This window comes from Seriola aureovittata, chromosome 4 (assembly GCF_021018895.1).
Source record: "Seriola aureovittata isolate HTS-2021-v1 ecotype China chromosome 4, ASM2101889v1, whole genome shotgun sequence".
Classification (NCBI taxonomy): Eukaryota; Metazoa; Chordata; class Actinopteri; order Carangiformes; family Carangidae; genus Seriola; species Seriola aureovittata.
In genome coordinates this window covers 18,386,150-18,407,318 of record NC_079367.1, presented here as the reverse complement: position 1 = coordinate 18,407,318, position 21,169 = coordinate 18,386,150, and the positions used below count along the sequence as shown (strand labels likewise).

Here is a 21,169-nt window from a genome sequence, read left to right as displayed (position 1 = left end):
TATTTTTGTTTTTTTCTTTGTGCTATGCAGTGCTGTCTTTTTCCTTTCTGTATCACAATGACATGGTCTGTCAACAAATAAATAAAAACAGTAAAAGCGTAAATGTGAATCTTGTCCAGTCTCTTGCAATCAATCTCCCACATACACTAAGGTGTAACTAACAATTTACAATAAGTGTCATCAAAACTTTAGCCATAGTTTACATCAGAACATCCCACCAGAGACACTGTTATATTGACAACACGACTAAGCAATTTGACTGTCTTATCCGTACACAATAACACAAGGACTTGTCATCTGATGGCAGTGACATGTTCATTGACACAGATATTTACTTTTGAGAGATGAACTAAAGATTTTGAGTAAGAGACTGGCTTTTGCAGGTAATCCATGGTGTTTTGCTATTTGTACGAATTGTTTTGAGAAATTCACTTACTGTTTTGCAAATGTCGAGGATGATTCGAGAAATGAACCAAAGCGACTGAGAAAAACTGTAAGAGAATAGCAGAGATTGGGAAAGGGGAAGAGCAGCAGGAGCAGGTGAATCAGTCAGCAGCAGTGGATTTGGCAACTGGTTTTATTGCAGCCAAAAGGGGCTCTACTGGACAAGGCTGGAATGAGATGCAGGAGTTGCACAGAAACATGCACAGACAGTGTAGAAAGACCAAAATTAAGCTTTAGGAGGGGAAAGTGGCATGTGGAAGGTGGGTCTGGGCCTTCATCTTGCGAGAGTCTAGTCTCTGGTCACTGAACCCTGTGTGTCCATAATGGGGAGCTTTGTGGCCAGAGAGAAGGTAGCGGACATGACGTTTAGTTTTCAGCCGAGGGAGAGAGGGGGGCAGGGGGAGACTTCTCAAACTTACAATGAGCTTATACAAACAGACCACATACATATAGCAGCAAGCAACGCATGGCTGTGCATGTAAGTGTAGGTAGACGCTGTGATGCAGACAGAAACAGACATGCCCACACATGTACTTGTGTCAAAGAAATGGCAGGGGACCAAGGCTGGCAGAGCAACACTTGTGATGATCACTTCGAGCAACAAGCAAAGTATCCACACATGCATGCTGTGTGTGCCGACGTGTGTATGTTAATGTGACTCAAACTCAAAGACGTTAGTTGCATGTAAGTGACAAACCCTTGAGTGCTGAACCCTAAAATGACTAACTAAGCTAACTAACTAAAATGACCAAGTGAGATGCTGCAGTACCACACACAATAATTTGATAATCTTGTTCTACCATTCACCATCCTTTACCATATACCACACTGATGCACTGACAGTTCTGCAGACAATGGCACATTTACACACGCGCACACACATGCTACGAACGCACAGCCTCTTTAGAGCCTCTTTAAGGAGTGTGCTTGCCCTCTCCTCCTTTCCTCCTCCTCACTCTCTCTGCATTTCCCGACATATGTTTACCATTAAGACTGGCAGGTGTTATGGGCCTGCCCCTTCTCTCTATTGCTGCCCTGCAGCCGGTGCCAACATGGGGAGGCCTGCAAAAAGGTTACGTAAAAAAAATTTGCTCAAAGGCAAAGTGGTTCTTACTTTGAGAACCCCCGAAATTATAATCCAAACTTGTTACTAAAGGCACCCTCTGCCTCTTGTTGTTTGTGTGCTCCTTTCTGCTCCTTCCTACACACATACAATCAACTCTACCCTGTTCCTTTTTTGGGTTGTTCCTTGATTTTTTTCAAAAACTGTCACCCCACAATTTAAGTGACACGCCACCCATCTATTTAGTATCAAATACTCATTCCTTGCAGGCTTGAAAGGTGGCTGTTGAACGTTAAGAGCTTTGTCGTTTCCACAAAACAGTGTCTGTGTTCAGCTTGAGTTATGTTGGTTACCATGCATTCCAACAGTGACAACTTTTCATGGCAGAAAGAAAGAATGAAAAAAGTTAAAGTATCAAGTTTGTACCTTGCACGGTGAGCTATTTCCGTTTGTCACAGGGAAGTTATTGCAATAACTACAAATGGACTCTGTGCATTTAGACATATTTTGGCCAAAATAGGAGTGTTTGGAACATACTGAACATGAGGCTGGATAGCAAAGATGTGGATTATGCTGCAGGAGTGGTTTGAGAAGTTTTGACATTTTGATAGTGTTTCTACTGTGAAAACTATTAAAATCCATTGTAGCTTACATGAGGCAGACCACAGCCAATATATATCTTCTTATTACATCCACCTGTGAAGTCTAAAGGGTGAGTATTTAATACACAGAATATAGATGTTTTGTGGAGCACAACCTTAAATCTATCAAACACCCTTATTTTAAGTTGCTCTGGAGAATGTAAGACTTGCCTGGTGAAAATGACAATTGACTGAAACAGACACAAAACAAATTATCTTAAAAAACATAGCACAAAAAAGACAGAAGCACACAAACTGAGATGGGAGCAGGGAAAATATTAAAAAACAAAGTCAAAGGAGAAAATGAAAGTGTGCGTCTGTGCCATTGGTTTACCCCTTCCCCCTCTCTCTATCTGCACCACCTGAAACAGTGCTCTGGTCTTCATGGCCAGGGCTGAGGGGAGTGGGGGTTGGCGGGGGTGGAGCTCGGGCCAGGGAAAGGGTTAATGACACATGTCTGGACTAATGGCTCCCAGTGGAGCTATCTGCTGATTCAGCCCCATTACTTCACAAGCATTAAATATGTCTGCCCTGACCGCTCTCTGCCCCCCCCCCAGCCCTAATGCAAGTCAACAACATACTAATCAGAAGGGGGGCATGAGATTTCCAGACTTTCTGTGCTTTTCTAGCCCTTCATCCCTGACACTCCTGTCACATTGAAGCAAGCATCTAGCAAAAACTTGTAACTGCCATTAGTGTTGATGGGTCAACCTGAGTCCATGACCCTACTAAAATCCTGATTTTTGCTGCTACAGCAGTGCTGAGGCTTTGGTATAAAAAAGATGTGAGTTGTAGTGTAAAAACAAAATTGTATCATCCACTTTAAATGACATGGACCTAGTATTAACCTGTGACTAACAGTGTGGTATGAATGATTAAAAGTGGGTTAAACCTATCAACATCCAAGATCCCATGATTGCTATGTTTCCTCACCAAATGAAAACTTAAAATGTTGTGCCTGCGTGGTGAATGACCATACTTATTTTTGAAAATGGAGCCACTGACAATTTAAACTGCATATATCTGGTCAAATTTTGAAACCGTTTTTATGTTGTAATATATATTGCAGACAAAGTAGTGAAATTATGTTTTTTCGTATATCATTCATTCCCTACTTTTGACCATCTATCTGTGACTGTTCTAACTGCCATTGTTTAGTCAGGAAGCAGTTTTTAACATGAAATTATTTTGCTCCAAGTCATAAAAGTACTGGTTTATCTCATTATAACATATAACACAGATATTGCTACTAAAGGTCCCTCATTGTTTAAACCTAAATTAGTGTGTACACGGCTACTTTTTCTTTTACTTTGTTACTGTGCTAGTGGGCTAGTGGGAGCTAGTGGGAGCTAGTGGGAGCCAACCTAGTCCAGGGTTAACAGTCTTACATAAATCAGAACAGATGGCAGACTCTCTGCAAAGCCAGCTGGCTTCAGTTTGCCTGTGTGTCTGTGTACAGGACAGGACCTGGCAGTGCAGGTACAGAGTTTAACTTGCTGCATATAATAAACACAACACACGTGTCTGAGCGTAATGGACACTAGACATATACAGGCAAGTATCTAGCCATAAACAGACATATATAGGTATATATGTATGAAAATTCTGACACAAATCTACTCTTCAAGACAAAACCCATTCCCAAACTAATTCTAAAAGATGAAAAATTGTTCATGAGTCAAACTAAAAGCAAAGCCATTTGTTCTGAGGGAAGGAGGAGGAGGTTTTGGATGAGGGTTCATCAATCTCTCAGCAGATTAGGAGGCCTTGTAAATGTCAGCTTGCAGTGACCCCTTGATGGGGGATGGGGTTGACTATAAGAATAAGGACAAGCTGGGTCTATGTCCAGGACTGATCAGACCTATATGTGGGAATTACTCTGGCTGAGAATTGGTCTCTGTGATGGACTACGTGATCTATATCACTACATATTTTCTAGTGATGATGCTCTTTCTAGGAACTGAACTACTGGTACATGAGTGGCCATGTTTAACTGAGGAGTTACAGTAACTGTCACAATACTGTGACAGTTAATTCTATGTTTCTATGAAAGTAATCAATCTGTTGATGCAACAAGACAGTATTCTTGGTCTGTTTTTATATAATGTGCACACACACAATAAGTCTATAAGCATTACCTGAAGATGAATCATTTATCATAAGACTGCAAAGGTAAATTATCAAGATGTTCTTTAGGAGGAAAATGAGGAGCATCTAAAGCACTGTGCTTTATAATAAAGCTTAACGTCCTGTATCAAATTACATATTATCAAACCGAATGAAGACGCAGGCCCCTAAAAAAACTGCTTTAAAATGTCGCACTGCATAGTCTAAACTTGTGTGATCACACAGATTAACACACACATACACAGCTACGCAAACACACAGTCAACACTCACAAATCACCCTGGAGGTACTGGCCACCGAGATATAGGTTCAGGTCCAATTGCAACTATCTACAAGAAATATATTGTGATGTGAGATATGACTTTAAACTCAAACTTTGACACACTATCTTGGGCAAGTTTAAAAAGAAATGAGCACATGTCAAACAAAGTCAATCCTACACTTTAACAACAGCGACCTTGCAAAATACAGTGTCTTTATCTGTACTGTGCTTTATTTCTCCAAAAATTGCCTTCTTAGCCAGTTGTTTTCTCAGTCTTCCTGTTTTGGTTTTTTCTTCAAACTGGCCTTGCAAAGGAACTGTATATTATTATTATTGTATAATGTACAGTGCAAGATAAGGTAGAAATGGAATCTTATTTCTTTGTAGTATTATTTCTTTGTAACACAACACCCTGTAAATTTACATGGGTTAAAGTACCCAATATACACTAAGTGAACTTGCCAGCACTTACAGTGTTTTTCTCTGCCTGCTGCACAATAAACCATTTGCATTCCCTGACTCTGCAATAACACACAATAACTATCGCATAAACCCATTTCTAAATATAGGCCAGTGAGCAGAGCGCTGCAAATCTCTGGTATTGAAATACCCACTTGGCTCAGCTAAAGAGATACAGAGGCTGAGCTTGGGACGAGTGTGGAGTGGCACAAGTTGGAGCTTTGGCAGTGCAAGGGGAAACGAAGAGAGGGAGAGAGAGGGGTGGGTGAGTGAGGGGGAGCAAGACAAACTAGAAGTAGAAGATAGTGAGAGAGAGAGAGAGAAAGAGAGAGAGAGAGAGAGAGAGAGTAATGATCTACACATGGTTTCATGCTGGAGCCTCAACATAGTAACCATAGACACATGCTGGGGCCTCCTGGGACTCATCAGCAGGACACAGCTGTGAGCTGGACAGCAGAATTCTATTAGCACCAACTATGCACACATGTGCTTGCAAATACACACATGCACATTCACAGTCAAAGTCTCTCTCACACACACACAGGTAATTTGGGTAGTTGACTGTGTTTTGGCATGCTACAAACAGCAACACACATAATACCCTTTACCCTCCAATGGACCTACTACACCACTAATGTCATGTCTAGAATATACTGGATCACTAAGTTCATCTAAAAGGCCTTCGCAAAGGTTGAAGGGTCTGAAAAATTTAGCCAATCACCTGAGACAACTGCCTATGGGATCCCTGCAGGCAATAAAGTTTATTTTGTAAAGCACTGACAAGACAACACTTCTAAACTGTTCTTCAATAGGTAATGCAATACCCATTGATAACAGCTAGTCTAAATTTCATTTATCCTTCACCTTGGCTAGTCTTCTAATGTGTGAAAATCACTTATGCCCATGAATTCTCGCTTCATAGAACTTAAAATAAACACAGGTATCCATACAGCAATACAAACATACACATTAAGGAAAGTGCATATGTGATGACAAGATCATTAGTTCTCTGTGGAGGCACATGTATATAACAAATTATACTAAATGAAGGAGCCAGTCATTAAATTAGTCAATGTCAACGTGTAGCACCATTCTGATCCATGTGGAAGCCAACAGAAAGGGGGAGGAAACCTGGGGTGCAGCCAAAATTAAACCCTTTCAAATCATCCTTTTCTTGACCTTGGTCCATTGCCTTCAGCCCAGCCCTTGTCCTCAATAACAGCCCTTAATGAACTCAGGGTTGGCAGAAAAGCTTCAAGTGATACCCCAGTTCCATACATGCTCTGCTTTCGCTTATGCGTGCACAACCAAAGCCCTCTATTTGCTCCTTGCCTTCCATCACCCAGTATCACCCTCACTCCTTATACCATTTTATCCCTCTTTCCTCTCTTTCTTCTTCTTTCTCTCTGAGAGTGTGACATGTTTGTTGAGCTAGTAGAGGTAGTGATTTAGTGCTGCTAAGAATGATGACTCTGCCAGAGGGGCTGGCAGGGCACTGTCTCACTGTCATACGCTTACTCCTGCCGTGGGGGGAGGGAGGGATGGAGGGGTGGCGAAGTAAAGAAAAAAAGGGAGAGGGAAGAGAGCAGAGCGAGAGAGAGAGACTTGAGGGAAAGAGAAACCACCGTCTTTTATGGAGACCAATACTCCAAGCCTCACTGCCTAGGCCAACTTTACAGGATATATTGGACAGTTCCACACTACCCCGCCCCCCACCCGTCCAACTGCTCTCTTTTCTCAGCTCTTTTTCATGCTCCCCTCCTTTTTGGTTTCCAACAAGGCAAGCCTTTAGCCGAACTCTAGAGAGGTGTAAAAGTAATACCATGTCAACAAGTGCCTTTTACTCTAACCCACTTTACGCACACAGGCACCGGCTCACACACAAACACACAAGCGCTTGCACTAAAAAATTGGGGTCAATCATCTGCAAGAAGGACCTTAGTATACACTGTTCCACAGAGTGTGCCAGAATAAGTTCAGCAACACAGAAAACCAAAGCCTGTTCCGCACAAAGGACCTAGAACACAAAGGAGAAACCATTATTCTCACATTCTGGTAGGGAAACTAATGAGCTCCTTGGGATGATAGATTAAGTCTACATGTACGTACTGCAAATCACAGTCTTATGCTGTTCACACACTCTAAACTAGGCTTCAACAGCCTGGCAACCTCATCAAAATGTATGAAAAAAAGAAATCAGTAAAATTATTCTCATGAAAGCAAGACAGAAAATGGGGGAGGAAGACAGCTCTGAAGGGCGAGTAAGACCCCAATTGCCCTTTCCAGAACTTGTACTCTTTCTACCAGTTCACAGTGTACAGAGGGAGCACCCTTACTACAGCAAGAGAACAGAAAGGAAGAGAGCAGAGAGCAAGAAATAGCATGCAAAAGCACAGATTTGTAATGAGGGAGGGAGGGGTAAAGAAAGTGGGAAAAGAGAGAGAGAGAGAGAGAGAGAGAGAGAGAGAGAGAGAGAGAGAGAGAGAGAGAGAGAGAGAGAGAGAGAGAGAGAGAGAGAGAGAGAGGAGTAGCCCTGCCCAGTTGCCTGGGGAGAAAACTGCTCTGCTGCTGACTCAGGACTCTCTTTGTTTGACAATGCTCCCTCACTCTTGCTCTCTCTCTCTCTGACACACTCGCACTCTCAAACTTAAACTCGTTTTTTTTTTTCAAACACTCAGTCAACATCTTACCTGATGTGCACATGCTCTATCTTTGTCAGACTTATGCTAATAATTTAACTTTGACTTACTTTTCATCTACTCTCCTGAGTAACTCCCCCTCTTTTGTTTTTCCATCCTCTATCCTCTATGTGTGTGTGTGTCTGTCTCTCATACTTGTGCTGCCTTTCTCTTCATTTGCAGTGACATTTTTCTCCATCTGAACTACAGTGTACTAAACGTCCCATTCTCATGTGATGAAAACAGATAAAGGCTTGCAGTCTAATAAATCTACAGTGGTTTCTTTTGCCTTTTCATGCTCCACTAACAGTGGTTCACGATCAGGACCAGAACTCTGGGCCGTTTTATTCTCTTCCAGCAGCTGCAATTTCCAGATGTTGGCCGGCCAATGGTTGGCAGCAAACTGCCAGCACAGGCTCAGGTATATGCTCTACAATGATAAAAGGGGAAAAACTGATAGAAGGACTCATTGAGAAGATGGGGAAGCCTGAAGTCTTAGGGAGAAGGTGGTATGTCCTAGAGGATGAGTCTATGGCTAAGAAAATAATTTTAAAAAAAGGACACATGAAGACAGGCAGTCTAACAGACAATCAAAAGCAATAGACTCTCTGAGAGAGAATAATGGTTGGCAGCTATAAGGATGGCAGACAAAGATCCTATAGAAAATGAGGCTACACATTAAAGAGGGAGGAGAAAGAAACAGAGAGCAACAGGAGCGGTGGTGATTCCAGTTGGATATGGACCTATTCCCAGAGTGGCAATGCTGAGTAAGGCTCACATAGACCCTAAGGGGACCCCCTGGACTCACCCAGAAAAAAGGGAGGTAAAGAGGGCCCCGGGGAAGGCTGGAGGGAAGGGGAGCCAAGAGGGAAAGCACTGATAAGCACGAGGTAGTCCAACACACCCTGACACAAGGAGGGAGGAGTGAGGCAATAGCAGCAAAAGCAGGAAAGATACAGAGGGATTTACACTGGTCCTCAAAATGGGAGAATTCCCTTTTCAGAAAAAGAAGCCATGGTTGTATCCCATACACAAAGTGGCAATTACGAAGAAAATGACCAATATACTGGCACAAAGTAATCAGGGTGGATGGACAGATAAGAGAAGAAGCAGTTTGTTTCGAAAGACATTGCAGCTGGCAGAAAATCACAGCTAGAGATAATAAATCATTGATTGTGACGATTGAGGGCCAGTTGGCCACTGTATGAAATAACACACAGTATCCACAAGTAGATACCAGTGGTTTTACACTTTTACAAACCCTACTCTTGAAAACAATGCTGCCATTATGAGTGATACATTTGATGGATGATTTATGACTACTCATCTCCCAAAACTTTGTGAGGGTAGCAGCTGTTTTCATACTGTGGAAGGAAAACTGCAAGGATGTCTGTAAGAAGTAGGGCTCAGCCTGGAGCTACCATCAAAACCATCTGATGATCCTAACTAAATTGCCTGTGGTTAAGTATAACCTACAAATGGAGGGGTAGAAAGAAGAGCGGCAGACAGAGGGGAACAGAGGAGAGGTATACTGACTTTTCAGTAGAAGCGTGACAAGAATCTGGATCGTACCAAGGTTAAGCTCAGCCACATCTTCAGTGAGACCTCATTTAAAGCAGACCAAGAGAGAGAGGGGAGTAGTAATCGCTTAGTTCAATGAGGCCCGGCTCTGAGACCACGTTTAGATCGACACTAGCCCTGCATGAAAAAATGCAGGCTGCTCATTCATTTGAATGAGGCCAGTCTCGCAAATTCAGGGCCATCAAGCAAAAAAGCTGCACCCGGCTCAACTTTTGCCACAATGCAATGTGACGTCCTCTGGCAGGGCACTGTGGTGGCCTGCGTTGTTTTAATGCAGAGCTGTTTTCAGTCTGAATGCCCGCTAAGTCCCGAATGAGCATCAAACCAAGCGTGGTGGAAGAGTGGTGAAATAATTATGAAATCTGTCCTCGAAGCTGTGTTAAAGCCTTCTTGATTACAAGATTGTGCTCCCCTTGTAGGAATTTCAGCAAAACAGTGAACAGTAACATTTCTGAAACACTAAAAATCCCCAGAACTTGAGTAAAGTTAATAAACAACATGATTTTTCATTCAACCCATCAAAGTTCTAAAAAAGGAAAAAATGAATATTGCACAGGAATTAGAAAAGCAAAACCAAGCAGCTACTCATGTATGTGAGCATGGGTTTGCAGTGCAGAGAGAAAAAACAAGTGCAGGGAAGAGAAGGGGGAGGAAAGGGGGGGGAAGGGGCGGAGAGAAAGAAGCGAGAGGGTGCTCGCCTGGCACAATGAGTCCTACTTGTTAGCCAGTGACAGTGTCAGGGATCGTGACAGGGTCCAGACGCTAGACACCAGCTGCAGCGCCTCGTAAATAGACTGCTGTCTCGCAGGCACATTTGCACGGCAATGGTTGCACACACACGCACACATACAGACACACACACAGACACACACACACACACAGGCATGTGGGCACATGCATATACTATGGCAGGCACACAGACAGACACTGACTTATTGTCTCTCCCAAATCTTGTAAAAGGGACAGTGAACCTCTTTGTGTCTTGTGCCCTGTTAAAGCTCCTGTAAAAAAGTACTTCATGCACATGAATTCCAAATTCAACAAAATCACCACCAAAATAATTAAGTATGTATTAATAATGCAATAGGGTATTTAATAATAACTAAATGTTGAGGTTTAACAAACTGTATTAAGTCTTAGGTGACTTGCTGGAACTACAAGACTAATCTTTCCCAGTACTTTTGCCTTGATATAAACTTTGTGTGTGTATCTGTTTCTGTGTGTGAGTGTGCATTCCCCCTCCCTCCACAGCGATAATGAGGGGGGGTAACAGACTACATCTTCCCTGTGGTGCGTGGAGGGAGAAAAAGTGGAGGACAAAAAGGAAAAGACTAGGAGAGAGTTGAGAGTTTTGGGCGAGAGGGGATCTGAGCTGGACGGGAGGTGAAGGGGTTAAATGCGCGGGACTGATCCTGCTGAGCCAGCAGCAATACGTTAAAGTGCAAGGTTTCATTGTAGCAGATACAGAATGAAACTCCTTCCCATTAGTCACGCTAGTAACTGAAAAGACTCTTCGCACTGCTTAACCCTTACTGCACCGCAAACAAACCACAACAACAACACAGGTAAAGCCCTTGTAATTGGTTAATGGCTTCTGTGTTTGCATGTAAACTCACATGTACGATGAGATTACAGCAAGTGTAGTAGAGTGACCAAGTGTGCATATGTTCACAAATTGAACTTTACCTAACTTGATGTATGAGAGGAGTGTATGTCTGAATTCACACATAGAAAACGAGTCAGATGGAGTGACCTTTGAGGGAGATTTTCTTTTTCTAAACTCTTTTTCTTTTTTTCTGCTCCCTCCCCCTCCCCCTCCTCTCTTCTTAAGCAAGCCTCCCACGCCATGCTACAGTACACACTGTCTCTGAGGGGCTTAGGGAGGAGAAGGCAAGCATACCCTTCCTCCAGTTAGAGCGGGACAGAACCATAATCATCATAATTATCATCATCATCACACTGCCTTAACCAAGACACACCACAGCAAAGCAAGTGGTGCAGTGACGAAACAATAGAACAAACTAACCACGTAAACAAACCCATAATGGGAGGACGTAAGGTGAATCGGGTCATAACAAAAAGTAAAGGAACAAGCTGTATAAAGTTTTGTCTGTCATAGTTTTAATAGCACAATAATTTTTATTTTTGTTGACACAGAGAAAATGGATACAAGCTGGCTTCATCCAAATGATTTCATCAGCTCACGGCTATATTCTAGCAATTTCCCCCAAAACTACTGAAATCCCTGGTTCAGAAAACCAAAAGCAAAGGTAAAGGATAAAGGATTTCCCTAGTGTCCCTTCGAACGTTCATAAACTACAAATGACATTAATGTAACCTCTGCAAAAAACATACAAACACACACCTTACCCTCTGGTGAAGACATATGTGTTGGCTCAGACCTTTCTCCAGCCCACTTGTCTTAGTGCTCCAGAAAAAAAAGCCATTTGATCCTAATTAAATCAAAATGGAGCATGAAATGCCTGGTGATCAGCACAGAAAAAACCCAGCCCTGGCTGTTTGTTTTCATTACAACAGGTCTGATACAGCAATACACTGACATCTCCACGTAAACTCAAAGAAGCCCTAAACGTCCCGTGAGGGCAGAGCGGGGAACTAGAAATATTGTTCCTGGCCAAACTTTCAGCAATAATAAAACAACAATTACCATTCATCATTCTCTCATTTCCCCTCTCATTACAACTCCAGTTACCATCAGCACCAGGTAATAAGAACTCATGGCATCCAGCATAATGTGGTTTACAGAGATGAACAATGTATAGAAAACATAAGGCCTGTAGTGAGCAATAAACCATATAAACCATAATGCACTGGAAAAGCTGACAGTGTACCACAGATATTGTGGGAAAGGACTTGACTGACCACAAAGCATGAATGTTATATTGGTATATGAGAATAAACAAATAAAATACACTAAACAGAAGCTTACAATATGTGGAAAGTACAAGCTCTACAATTGCATAGTTTCTGCAAAAGTTGTCAGCAACAGCTGTTTACAAGGTTAGGGAGTGCTGAGGTCAGAAATACACTGTTACTAAATCTAGTCTGAAGTTGGTTCACCTCATTAAGTGCTCAAAAACCAATTACGATAAGGGATTTGTTTAGGTTCAAAGTACATGCATAATTTTGTATTGTGCAGGACTGTGTCATCTAGTATGCTAAGTATGACCATATTCGTATAGTATGCCAAGTATGATCATATTCGCTTTTTATCTAAGGTAAGGTATAACCACAAAGACATTTTTTGTGTGAGGCTTTAAGAATTACCTCCAACATTGAGTAGACCTGTATTGGCATTATTTTATCATCTCACAACTAGAACTTTAACTAGAGAGGCGACACTTACCACTGAAATTACATGGTGCAACCTTTGATAGAAGGAAAACATACTATACAATGGCACACTATAGTGATTGCTATCTTTGCTTTAACACTCCTTGGTCATGTGTGAATGGGGGATTAGACTGAGGAAGGCTAATTGCATTTTTAATGCAACAGCACTTGAGCACTTGTACTGGTAGTGAATTGACTTCCTGGTTGAAAATGCCAAGCAATATTGGTGTTTGATTTATCTGATCATCAGCTGATGTGGCACACGACTTGTACATCTTGCTTGCACTAAAGCAAAGTTATATTATACACGAATCAACAATGTGTTAAATTAATTACTCGAGTCTGAGAGGTGCCAGATATTTAAAATCTCAGCAACTGAACAACATTTCAATCGTTTTATCACCCAGTTAAGCTGCTATAACATCTTTCGGTTTTTCTTCTCCAGCTATTTGTTCTTTTTTTTCTTTTCGCAAAACTTGTGGTTAGTAGTAACGTCCACTTATACAATAGGAACACTTTTGACTTCCTACTGCTGCTAAATGCTGACATCCCACATAGTAATAGAATAACTTTACATTCTACTGAGAGTGTCACCGTGGGATAGAACAACTCAAAAATAAGATATTGCTGTAGAGTAAAAAGGTTTTTCTTACTCCAGTCTTGTCGCAGAGCCGCAGGGTGTTGAAAGAGCCCACGGCAAACACCTCTCCATCCGGAGCCCAGGATAAAGAGGTGACCGGGTAGTCATGAGATGATGAGGAGTAAAGCAGACGGCCAAAGCTGTCCCAAACCTGTTGAAGGAGAACATGTTGTGAAAGGTAGAAAAACAACAACACACCCCGAGACATCTTAAGGTATATTCAAACACCGCTCACCTTATATTTACAGTCTTCTCCACCTGACAGTATGAGGTCATTGACTGAATTCCAGTCCACCTTCAGAACAACCCCATCATGAGCCTTCCACTAGAGAGAGACAAAGTGAGAGACTGAGACAGCTTCATGTCAACACAACATAATGATGCTATCCATAAATACAGTTACTTCTCCCTTTTGTTGAAGTGAAGAGGGTGAGATCTCTCATAAATACCCCCACTTCCAAAAGAGAGAGCAAAAATAAAATGGGTAAGATAAGCTCGAGAAGGAGTGGCATTTTTCTTGGTCTTGCACACAGTTGTAAGTTTATGAATTGTTTCAAATCTGCCTCATTGAGAGTTTACTCTCTCCATGATGTGTTACGGTGTAACAAAAAGCAGAGAGCCTGTCACCAGCCTTATCATACTGTGTTCCTATCTTGTTCCTGCTCTCACTACATGCCTACACTCTATTTTCTATTTTTTGTACACTACTTGCTCACTCCATGCACCCAAGGGAAACACATATAAATACACACACGTGTTGTATGTATCTGTGTCTGTATACAGGATTCCAGAGGTTAATGTAGGGGGCCTTTACCTGTAGTCGTTTGTCACACCCCTTTCATATCAGTTACCCATGCCAGGCAATGTCCACTCCATGTTTATCTCTGGCTGCCTGACACACATTTACCCATTCAGATTGACCCCCTCCAGGTTTTACTTGAATCACTCAATGTGTTGTTCTCTAAGTGGTTTTAGGGAGGGTGGATGAGGTTGGATGTATGTTTGGGAGTGTTTGCTTGTGCCTGCAAATGAATACATGGTAACAGCTGATAGAGAAAAAATGACTGAGAATGCGCACATTAAACCCACCACTGTTTATCTAAGGTCCCAGGTGCTATTCTGCTTCAAAAAGAGTAATAAACACATGTATACATGAACAAGAAAAATCACTAGTGTGCAAGGTCCTCAGTGCTGCACCCTTCCTTAACACTGAAGCACTCAAAGACATCTAGATCGACTGCACTTTTATTCTATTACCTTTATATTGCAATGCAAATAAAAAGATCTAAAGTTTAATTTGCGAAGACCTCAAAAGAGTTAAAAGGCCTGGTGATGTCAGGTCACTGGACAGATCAAATAATAAATAAAATATACACACTGAATAAAAACTATGACACAAAGATATCGACAACAGAAAAGAAATGGTTAAATACCACTTAAAACTCTAAGGCAAACTGTAGGGCTACTGTGTTACATTTCTATAAGGACTTGGTGTGTCCACAGTTCTCCAAGTAATAAGCAATATTATGTATGGCACTGTATAAAGATAAACTCATTTCTTATAACTTACTAACTTAAAGCTAAATTACAACTTCTGCATAACAAACAGTGTACTGTATAGTGAGGTGAAGTCAGTTTGATGTCACATATGGAACCATCGACCTAAACGTCAGCCTTTGTTGTTTCACAGGTCTAACCAATGTTAGTAGTCACAGGATACGGTATATCACCTCCTTTAATACATTACTGGTCATGTGATCGTTTGCATCAAAATAAGTAAATACATGAATGTAAAAAGACAACATGAGTCACACACAGAACCCATCGTTTTTGGTCATATAAAGCTTAATTGAAACACAGAAAAAGTCAGCAGGAAATACATTTATATTAGAGCCGCTTCCTGCTTATTGACCTACAAGTCCCATGTTCTACACGTCACTGATGTTGGTTTTGGAGTTAGAGTCACATTGCCTGAACACTTGCATGGCGCATTTATTTAAAAAATTTTATGAAATGAGAAATGCTCTCATTGACTCTCATATAAAGAGGGGTACTCCATTTGCCTCAGTTTGTCATAATAATTTGGTGAAGTAATTAATTCACCAAAAACTTGTTAGAAAAAAAGAAATTCTCAGTGTTGCTTCTGAATGATTGGGTCATATGAGATATGAGAAGCTATTGAAATATTTTTTCATTTAAATAATCAATTTAAAAGTTAAGGATATCATGATGACATACAAAGTATAATCAACAAAGCCAATTTAGTAAAGGTCATTGGCATTAATTAGGAGCTAGTAGGTCACATGACCAAGAGGTGGTTGTGAAAATATCCCATTATCCCATCTGATTTTTCCTCTAACTATTTATTCACCATGAAATAAGGTACCCCCATGTAATCCAGGTTTGATGCCTTTTAAGCCAATTACTAGAATTTGTGAGTCACTAACAGAGTTAGTTAAAAGGTAATGTTTCAAGCAATGTAGATTTTTACTTCTTACAAGTACACATAAAATTAATGTACCTGTATGACTTTTGCGCTGGGTTGCAGAGGCTTGATGACTAGCTGTCTTCCTGATGTGTAGAGGATTCTGTCTGAGTCTGGACCCCAAGCCACAGAATACACAGAAGACCCTACAATATATGTAGAAAAACAGTTAGACATTAGATGTCAACCTTGTATTAATAACAAGTCAAGAGCAATGGATTGGGCCTCAGCACATAAGGATTTCGACTCTTAATTGATAATATTGACTCTTAATGTAATATTTGAAAGACACAAAGATCATTTGCATGTTAATTTATCCCTCTCTCTTTCACAAACTAGGAGTTGTATGAACAGTAGCTCCAAGACACAGCAGTGCTAATTCCTCCTCTCTAAATGTATCATATTCCTTTAGAGATCTAACCTCATTCAACCTATGGAACAGCATTTAGTTTGTAGGCACATCAGCTGAGAAAACTTGCTTAACCTCTCCAGTATAAGCACAAGTATGTGTGTACACTTATGTGCACGTGTGAGGCAAGATGTGTGTGTATGAGTTGGGTTGTGGCTACGCATGTGAAGGGGGTGGGGGGGTGACATTTAACCTCACTACAGGTGCATGTGGTTTCTCACAAATGCCAACTGGTCACATGACCTAAATCTGACAAGAGCGATGAGAGGGGTTGAGACAGCTTCCTCTCTCTTGCTCACTGACTTCCAACCGGTTCCTAGAGCTCTCTCACTCTCTTAAAAATGGGTCATAGCACCCAATAAGAGCAACCCACTCCTGCACTGCATGTGTTTGTGTGTATGGAGTTGAAGGCTCTGTAGAGAAGCAACACCTGCAGTGATTTTAGTGCCATGTGGAGGATGGTGAGTAGCTGAGGCAATGCTACTATAACCAGGTGTTATATAAATCTGTAAGTCTTGTTGAGCAGCCCACCACCCAGCAGCTCATTCTCCAAACAGCCAGCTAAGGAAAAATGTTTCTACATACTGGGGCTGAATTGCTGTTCCCTGCCAGGTTTTCCACAGCACCCGTCATTCAGCAGGAGTGTGCCATCCATTTCCCCAGAAGCCAACTTTCACCCACCCCCCCATCTTTTTTCTGTCCCACAACTGAGAAGAAACATTTAATAAGTCAAACAGCACAATGAATCAATTAATAAGTAAGCCATATGTAATGAGATTGCTGGATAGAGAAATGTATCATTAGGAGTCTTTTTTATGGCTTTTAATAAAACTCCACTCCTATAAAGCTTTGAAACTTTATGGCACTTTTAATAAAAAAAACAGAACTGGAAGACCGACTCCGCTTTTGGTTGTACTGAGCACAATTACATTCTAATAGGCCTAACATATACACACACCACACACATGTTCACACAATCACACAGCCAAGGTGAGAAAAAAATATTTCCTCCTTCATTGTCATTTTAAATGATCTGGCTTGAGTAAAAAGGCAGCTTCAACACAAAAATAAATCTTGCAGATCATTCTGCGAGTGTGTCAACGCAGGAACACTCATACATGTGAGGTACATCCTCATAAATGGAAAAAAAGTCACACACAAACACTCACACTTTTAAAATGTATGCATAATATTAATTCAAAACGTGTAAGCTGCAATTTGTTTTGTGATCTGGGACCATGTGTAAGAGCAGACATACGAGGCCCATCTACAGGAACAGTTATTTTGAGTCCAGCGTCAGACACAAGCCAGAAGAGGAGGTGAGGTTGTGTGTCATAGCACTAGGAGTAGAAGAAGGCTTCCCTGATTCACATGAATGAAAATTAAGTTTCATCAGGTCTCTGCTTCTTGCTCTTGTTCTCTCTGTCTCAAGAGGTACTTTTTGAGCCAGAAGGTCCAAAAGCAATCAGCAATCTGTGTGTGTGTGTGTGTGTGTGTGTGTGTGTGTGTGTGTGTGTGTGTGTGTGTGTTTGACCGATACAGACAGACACATGGCTCCTGCTGCAGGCAGCCAGCTGCTATAGTTACGATCTGCTAATCAGTCTAAAAATCAGATTGGCTCTTTCTCACACTTCTGTTCAAGTAATGTGAATCAAGAGGGACATGGTATATGGCCACTTTGCTCTAAGCCTTATTTTGTACATGTTTGCACTTAATGAGGGTTCAGGTTATTACCACTGTTTGTCTTCATATTTACAATTGATTATAAGATACTTCATCATGCTGGATCAACTAATAACTTAGACAACAACAGATGAGACAGTGAACAGTGTATCAACTTTGATATTTAGCTTTGTACATACAAAAGAGTTTGAATGTAAAAATATTAACTTCCCGTAGAATTTTTTTTAATTTTCCATATTGTGGCTTGAAGTTGATACCTATAATAATGTGTTGTTTAAATTTTAAATGGTTGAAGGTTTACTATGTACTAGTTGTCTGTCATTTACACTCTGCAGTTACCGAGCTACCTGCTAACTCCCAACATGTGGGAAAATGTTGATTTGCAATCCAAGAGACACAGGCTACATCTGTTCTTTCAGGAGGTAAAATGGTCACCAACTAAACGTTCATATCTATTATCACAGCTGCTGCAGTTTGGAATCTGCAGTCTTTCAAATTGCTATTTTTCAATATAATAACTATACATTTTGTTGCCCTGCTTTTACCATTCTGTCAATGAAGTATTGCAAACAAATGGTAATCAGTAGCCGTTATTGTTACAATCACAGAGTGCAGAGGATGCATGCATAACAAATACACATTCTCTGCTTTGCTCATTAAGTTTTGGTTCAGTAATCATATATAACATTTTTGGTTGAGTCATCATTTACAATCACTAATAGCAGTTTCACACATGCATTTGATACATATATGTAGCTCAAGTCAAGTGAGGTAAAGCAAAGGTCTTTAGTCTCACCTTGGCTGGCTAGTGTTGAGCGCAGCATACCACTTTTTGACCAGATCTTGATCTGCCCATCTTCTCCAGCTAGACAATAAGAGTAACAGTTGAAAAGGACGTCAAGTATATGAAGATTTAAACTGAATTCAAAAACTTGTAATTTTAATTAAGATTTTGATAGCAGGCTATTTAACTGAGTATTTGTTAAGTGGCAATGTATATGTATTACACTGTCATACCTGTGATAAGAGCAGTCCCATCATAGTTCCATCTTCCAGCCAAAACAGCTCCTTTATGTGCTTCAACACTCTTCTCAATGCGTCCTATCTTGGAGACCAGGTGGAACTTTCCTGTACAGAGATAAAAAAGAGACTGAATGGGAATTCCACACTATGGGCCTGGGTTGATGTGAGTGTTTCAAGTCCGTAATTCAGGAACAGTAGTGTCTACTCTGATTCACATCTTATATAGAGAACAAGTATTTCAGGTTGCTGCATGAGGCAAATGGGCCGAACCAGTTTTTATGGCTAATCCAAAACACAAGAGAAGAGAGAGAGAGAAACTTTATAATCCAGCACTATAAATAAACATATAATAACTATCAATCCCCCAACACACAATTAGGAACAAAGCCATATTTTCTACTCCCAGCTAAATTACAAACTTGTAGCTTAAAGTGGATGAGTGAAACTAAAGGGTTTCTGTTGGTTAAATTAGGGCAATTTTCTATTTGCTAGACACAAAGTGTGATCAGGCATGGAGACAGTTATTGAAGACGTTAGCCTAACATATACTTTGTGGCGGTGTGTATTAAAAAATTCTGAATGTTCTATGTAATTTCTGGTGGCCTAAAACTGCAAATCAGCATGCTGCTGCTGCTCTCTCCCATTTCTAAATTTGGACATCCCAACAAAAGTGGATGTTACTGGTCCAGCAGGTAGTGAGCATAACAAGCATATACAGCTGTATTGAAGTACTCTAAAAAATTAAAAATCTGTTTTCTATTTCTATTACATGTGCGCTCACATCAACAGTCCTCATCTGTGTACCCAAACATTGTGAGTGCAATGCTTTTGTGTTCTGATTTGTCTGAGTGCTTGCTATCTGGCAGGTGTTTTTTATGATCTCTTATAATGATAACATATTATCCCTTTGTTATTTTACTTCTATTTATATATTGTTTGTTGAGGAATTCCTGATGATAGATCTGTGTGAAATTTATTTTGACACCACATTGTAATTACACAGGGTAAGAGAGAATGAGACTGACAGACTGCTGTTCCAGACAGAAGGTCCTGCAATATTCTTCATGCTTAATTTGGTCCTCTTTGGGTGACGTCTACTTCCATTCCACACAATATCCTTTTTGGTAAGAGTGACAAATGATGCATCTAATCTATGCAATTATGCCTCTTAGACATGGGGAAATATTAGACAACCCCAAATAAAGAAGTACACTTGTTAGAGTTTTTAGTTTTTAAAGCAGAAAACATCAGCTCTAGCAGCAACTATAAAATATTACAAAAAACAAATTTTCACACAGTGTTGATAACTGGAAAGAGGTCAAACTATTTATGCACTTTACACAAAAAACAAATTGAATATACCGGCAAGGGAAAGGAGGTCTGACTAATCAAATAAAGTTAGGAAAAGCCACAATGTTAATATAGAGTCCTCCCACCCAATAAAACCCTGGGTGTTGGACTGTTTTCTTGTCATGTTTTTCCTTTCAATAAAAAATCAAAAACTAATTTCAAGCTATAACTAGAGCAATACTGATATTTTTACTGTATCAAGTCAAGAAGGAGAGGAAAGTTGCAAAAGTGAAATGTAACAGAGTTCTCACTACTCTCTGGTTTGCCAGAGAAAATTGCTGCTTCAGTTTGTGGGTGTGTTTATGTAACCCTACACTGCCATTAGTGTTGTGACCACACATTGCTTGCCATAACAGTACATCCATATTCTATGTGTTTATATCTAATATAGGCTGAAGAAGAGACATACCAAGGCCATATAGATACACATCACACACACAGACTGCTTCGCCAGGTTTAGAAGTACAAAGACAAAAAACAAAAATCAACTTTTGGTGATTTGATCATTGAACGTCTGCTGAACAATAGAGCAGAGGGGGACTGACTCTTTACTATGATACTAAAATCATTTGTCAAGTGAAATTGTGAAAAATGAACACGCTTCTTTCAAAAATAATTAATTCTATTTCGAGCGGGATCAGTTTTACTACACAGGTATGAAACTGGTGGGGATGATTATGAACTATGAAGAATAAAACCTGAGTGTTGCCTGATTCTTATTATGGCTAAACAAGAGACTGTAATCCTTCTCAGTACACAAACCAGATTGAGGAAATAACAATGATCAGAGGCAGACCAGAAAGTATCAATAATTCTGTTACCAGTTATTGTGTTTAGTTGGTTCAGTTATTATATGACAATTACTATTTCACATCAACACAGTATTGTTTAGCTAATTTTATTTCCCTGTATAGGTATGACTAGTCATGTGGCTGTTCACTGAATGAATAACTTGTGAAATAAAAGGTGA

The 21,169-nt window shown here is 40.5% G+C and overlaps 1 protein-coding gene across 1 annotated transcript in view; it reads right to left on the bottom strand.

Moving 5' to 3' along the window:
• The window catches only part of ift80 (intraflagellar transport 80 homolog (Chlamydomonas)), a 37,224-nt gene that overhangs the window by 15,745 nt on the left and 310 nt on the right, over nucleotides 1-21,169 (bottom strand). The window contains exons 2-6 of the mRNA XM_056374670.1: nucleotides 18,844-18,954; nucleotides 18,623-18,691; nucleotides 15,771-15,880; nucleotides 13,485-13,574; nucleotides 13,263-13,400 (exon numbers count right to left, since the gene is read on the bottom strand). Coding sequence (XP_056230645.1) covers nucleotides 13,263-13,400; nucleotides 13,485-13,574; nucleotides 15,771-15,880; nucleotides 18,623-18,650 — 366 coding nt within the window. The 5' untranslated portion in view covers nucleotides 18,651-18,691; nucleotides 18,844-18,954. The remainder of the gene's footprint in view (nucleotides 1-13,262; nucleotides 13,401-13,484; nucleotides 13,575-15,770; nucleotides 15,881-18,622; nucleotides 18,692-18,843; nucleotides 18,955-21,169) is intronic.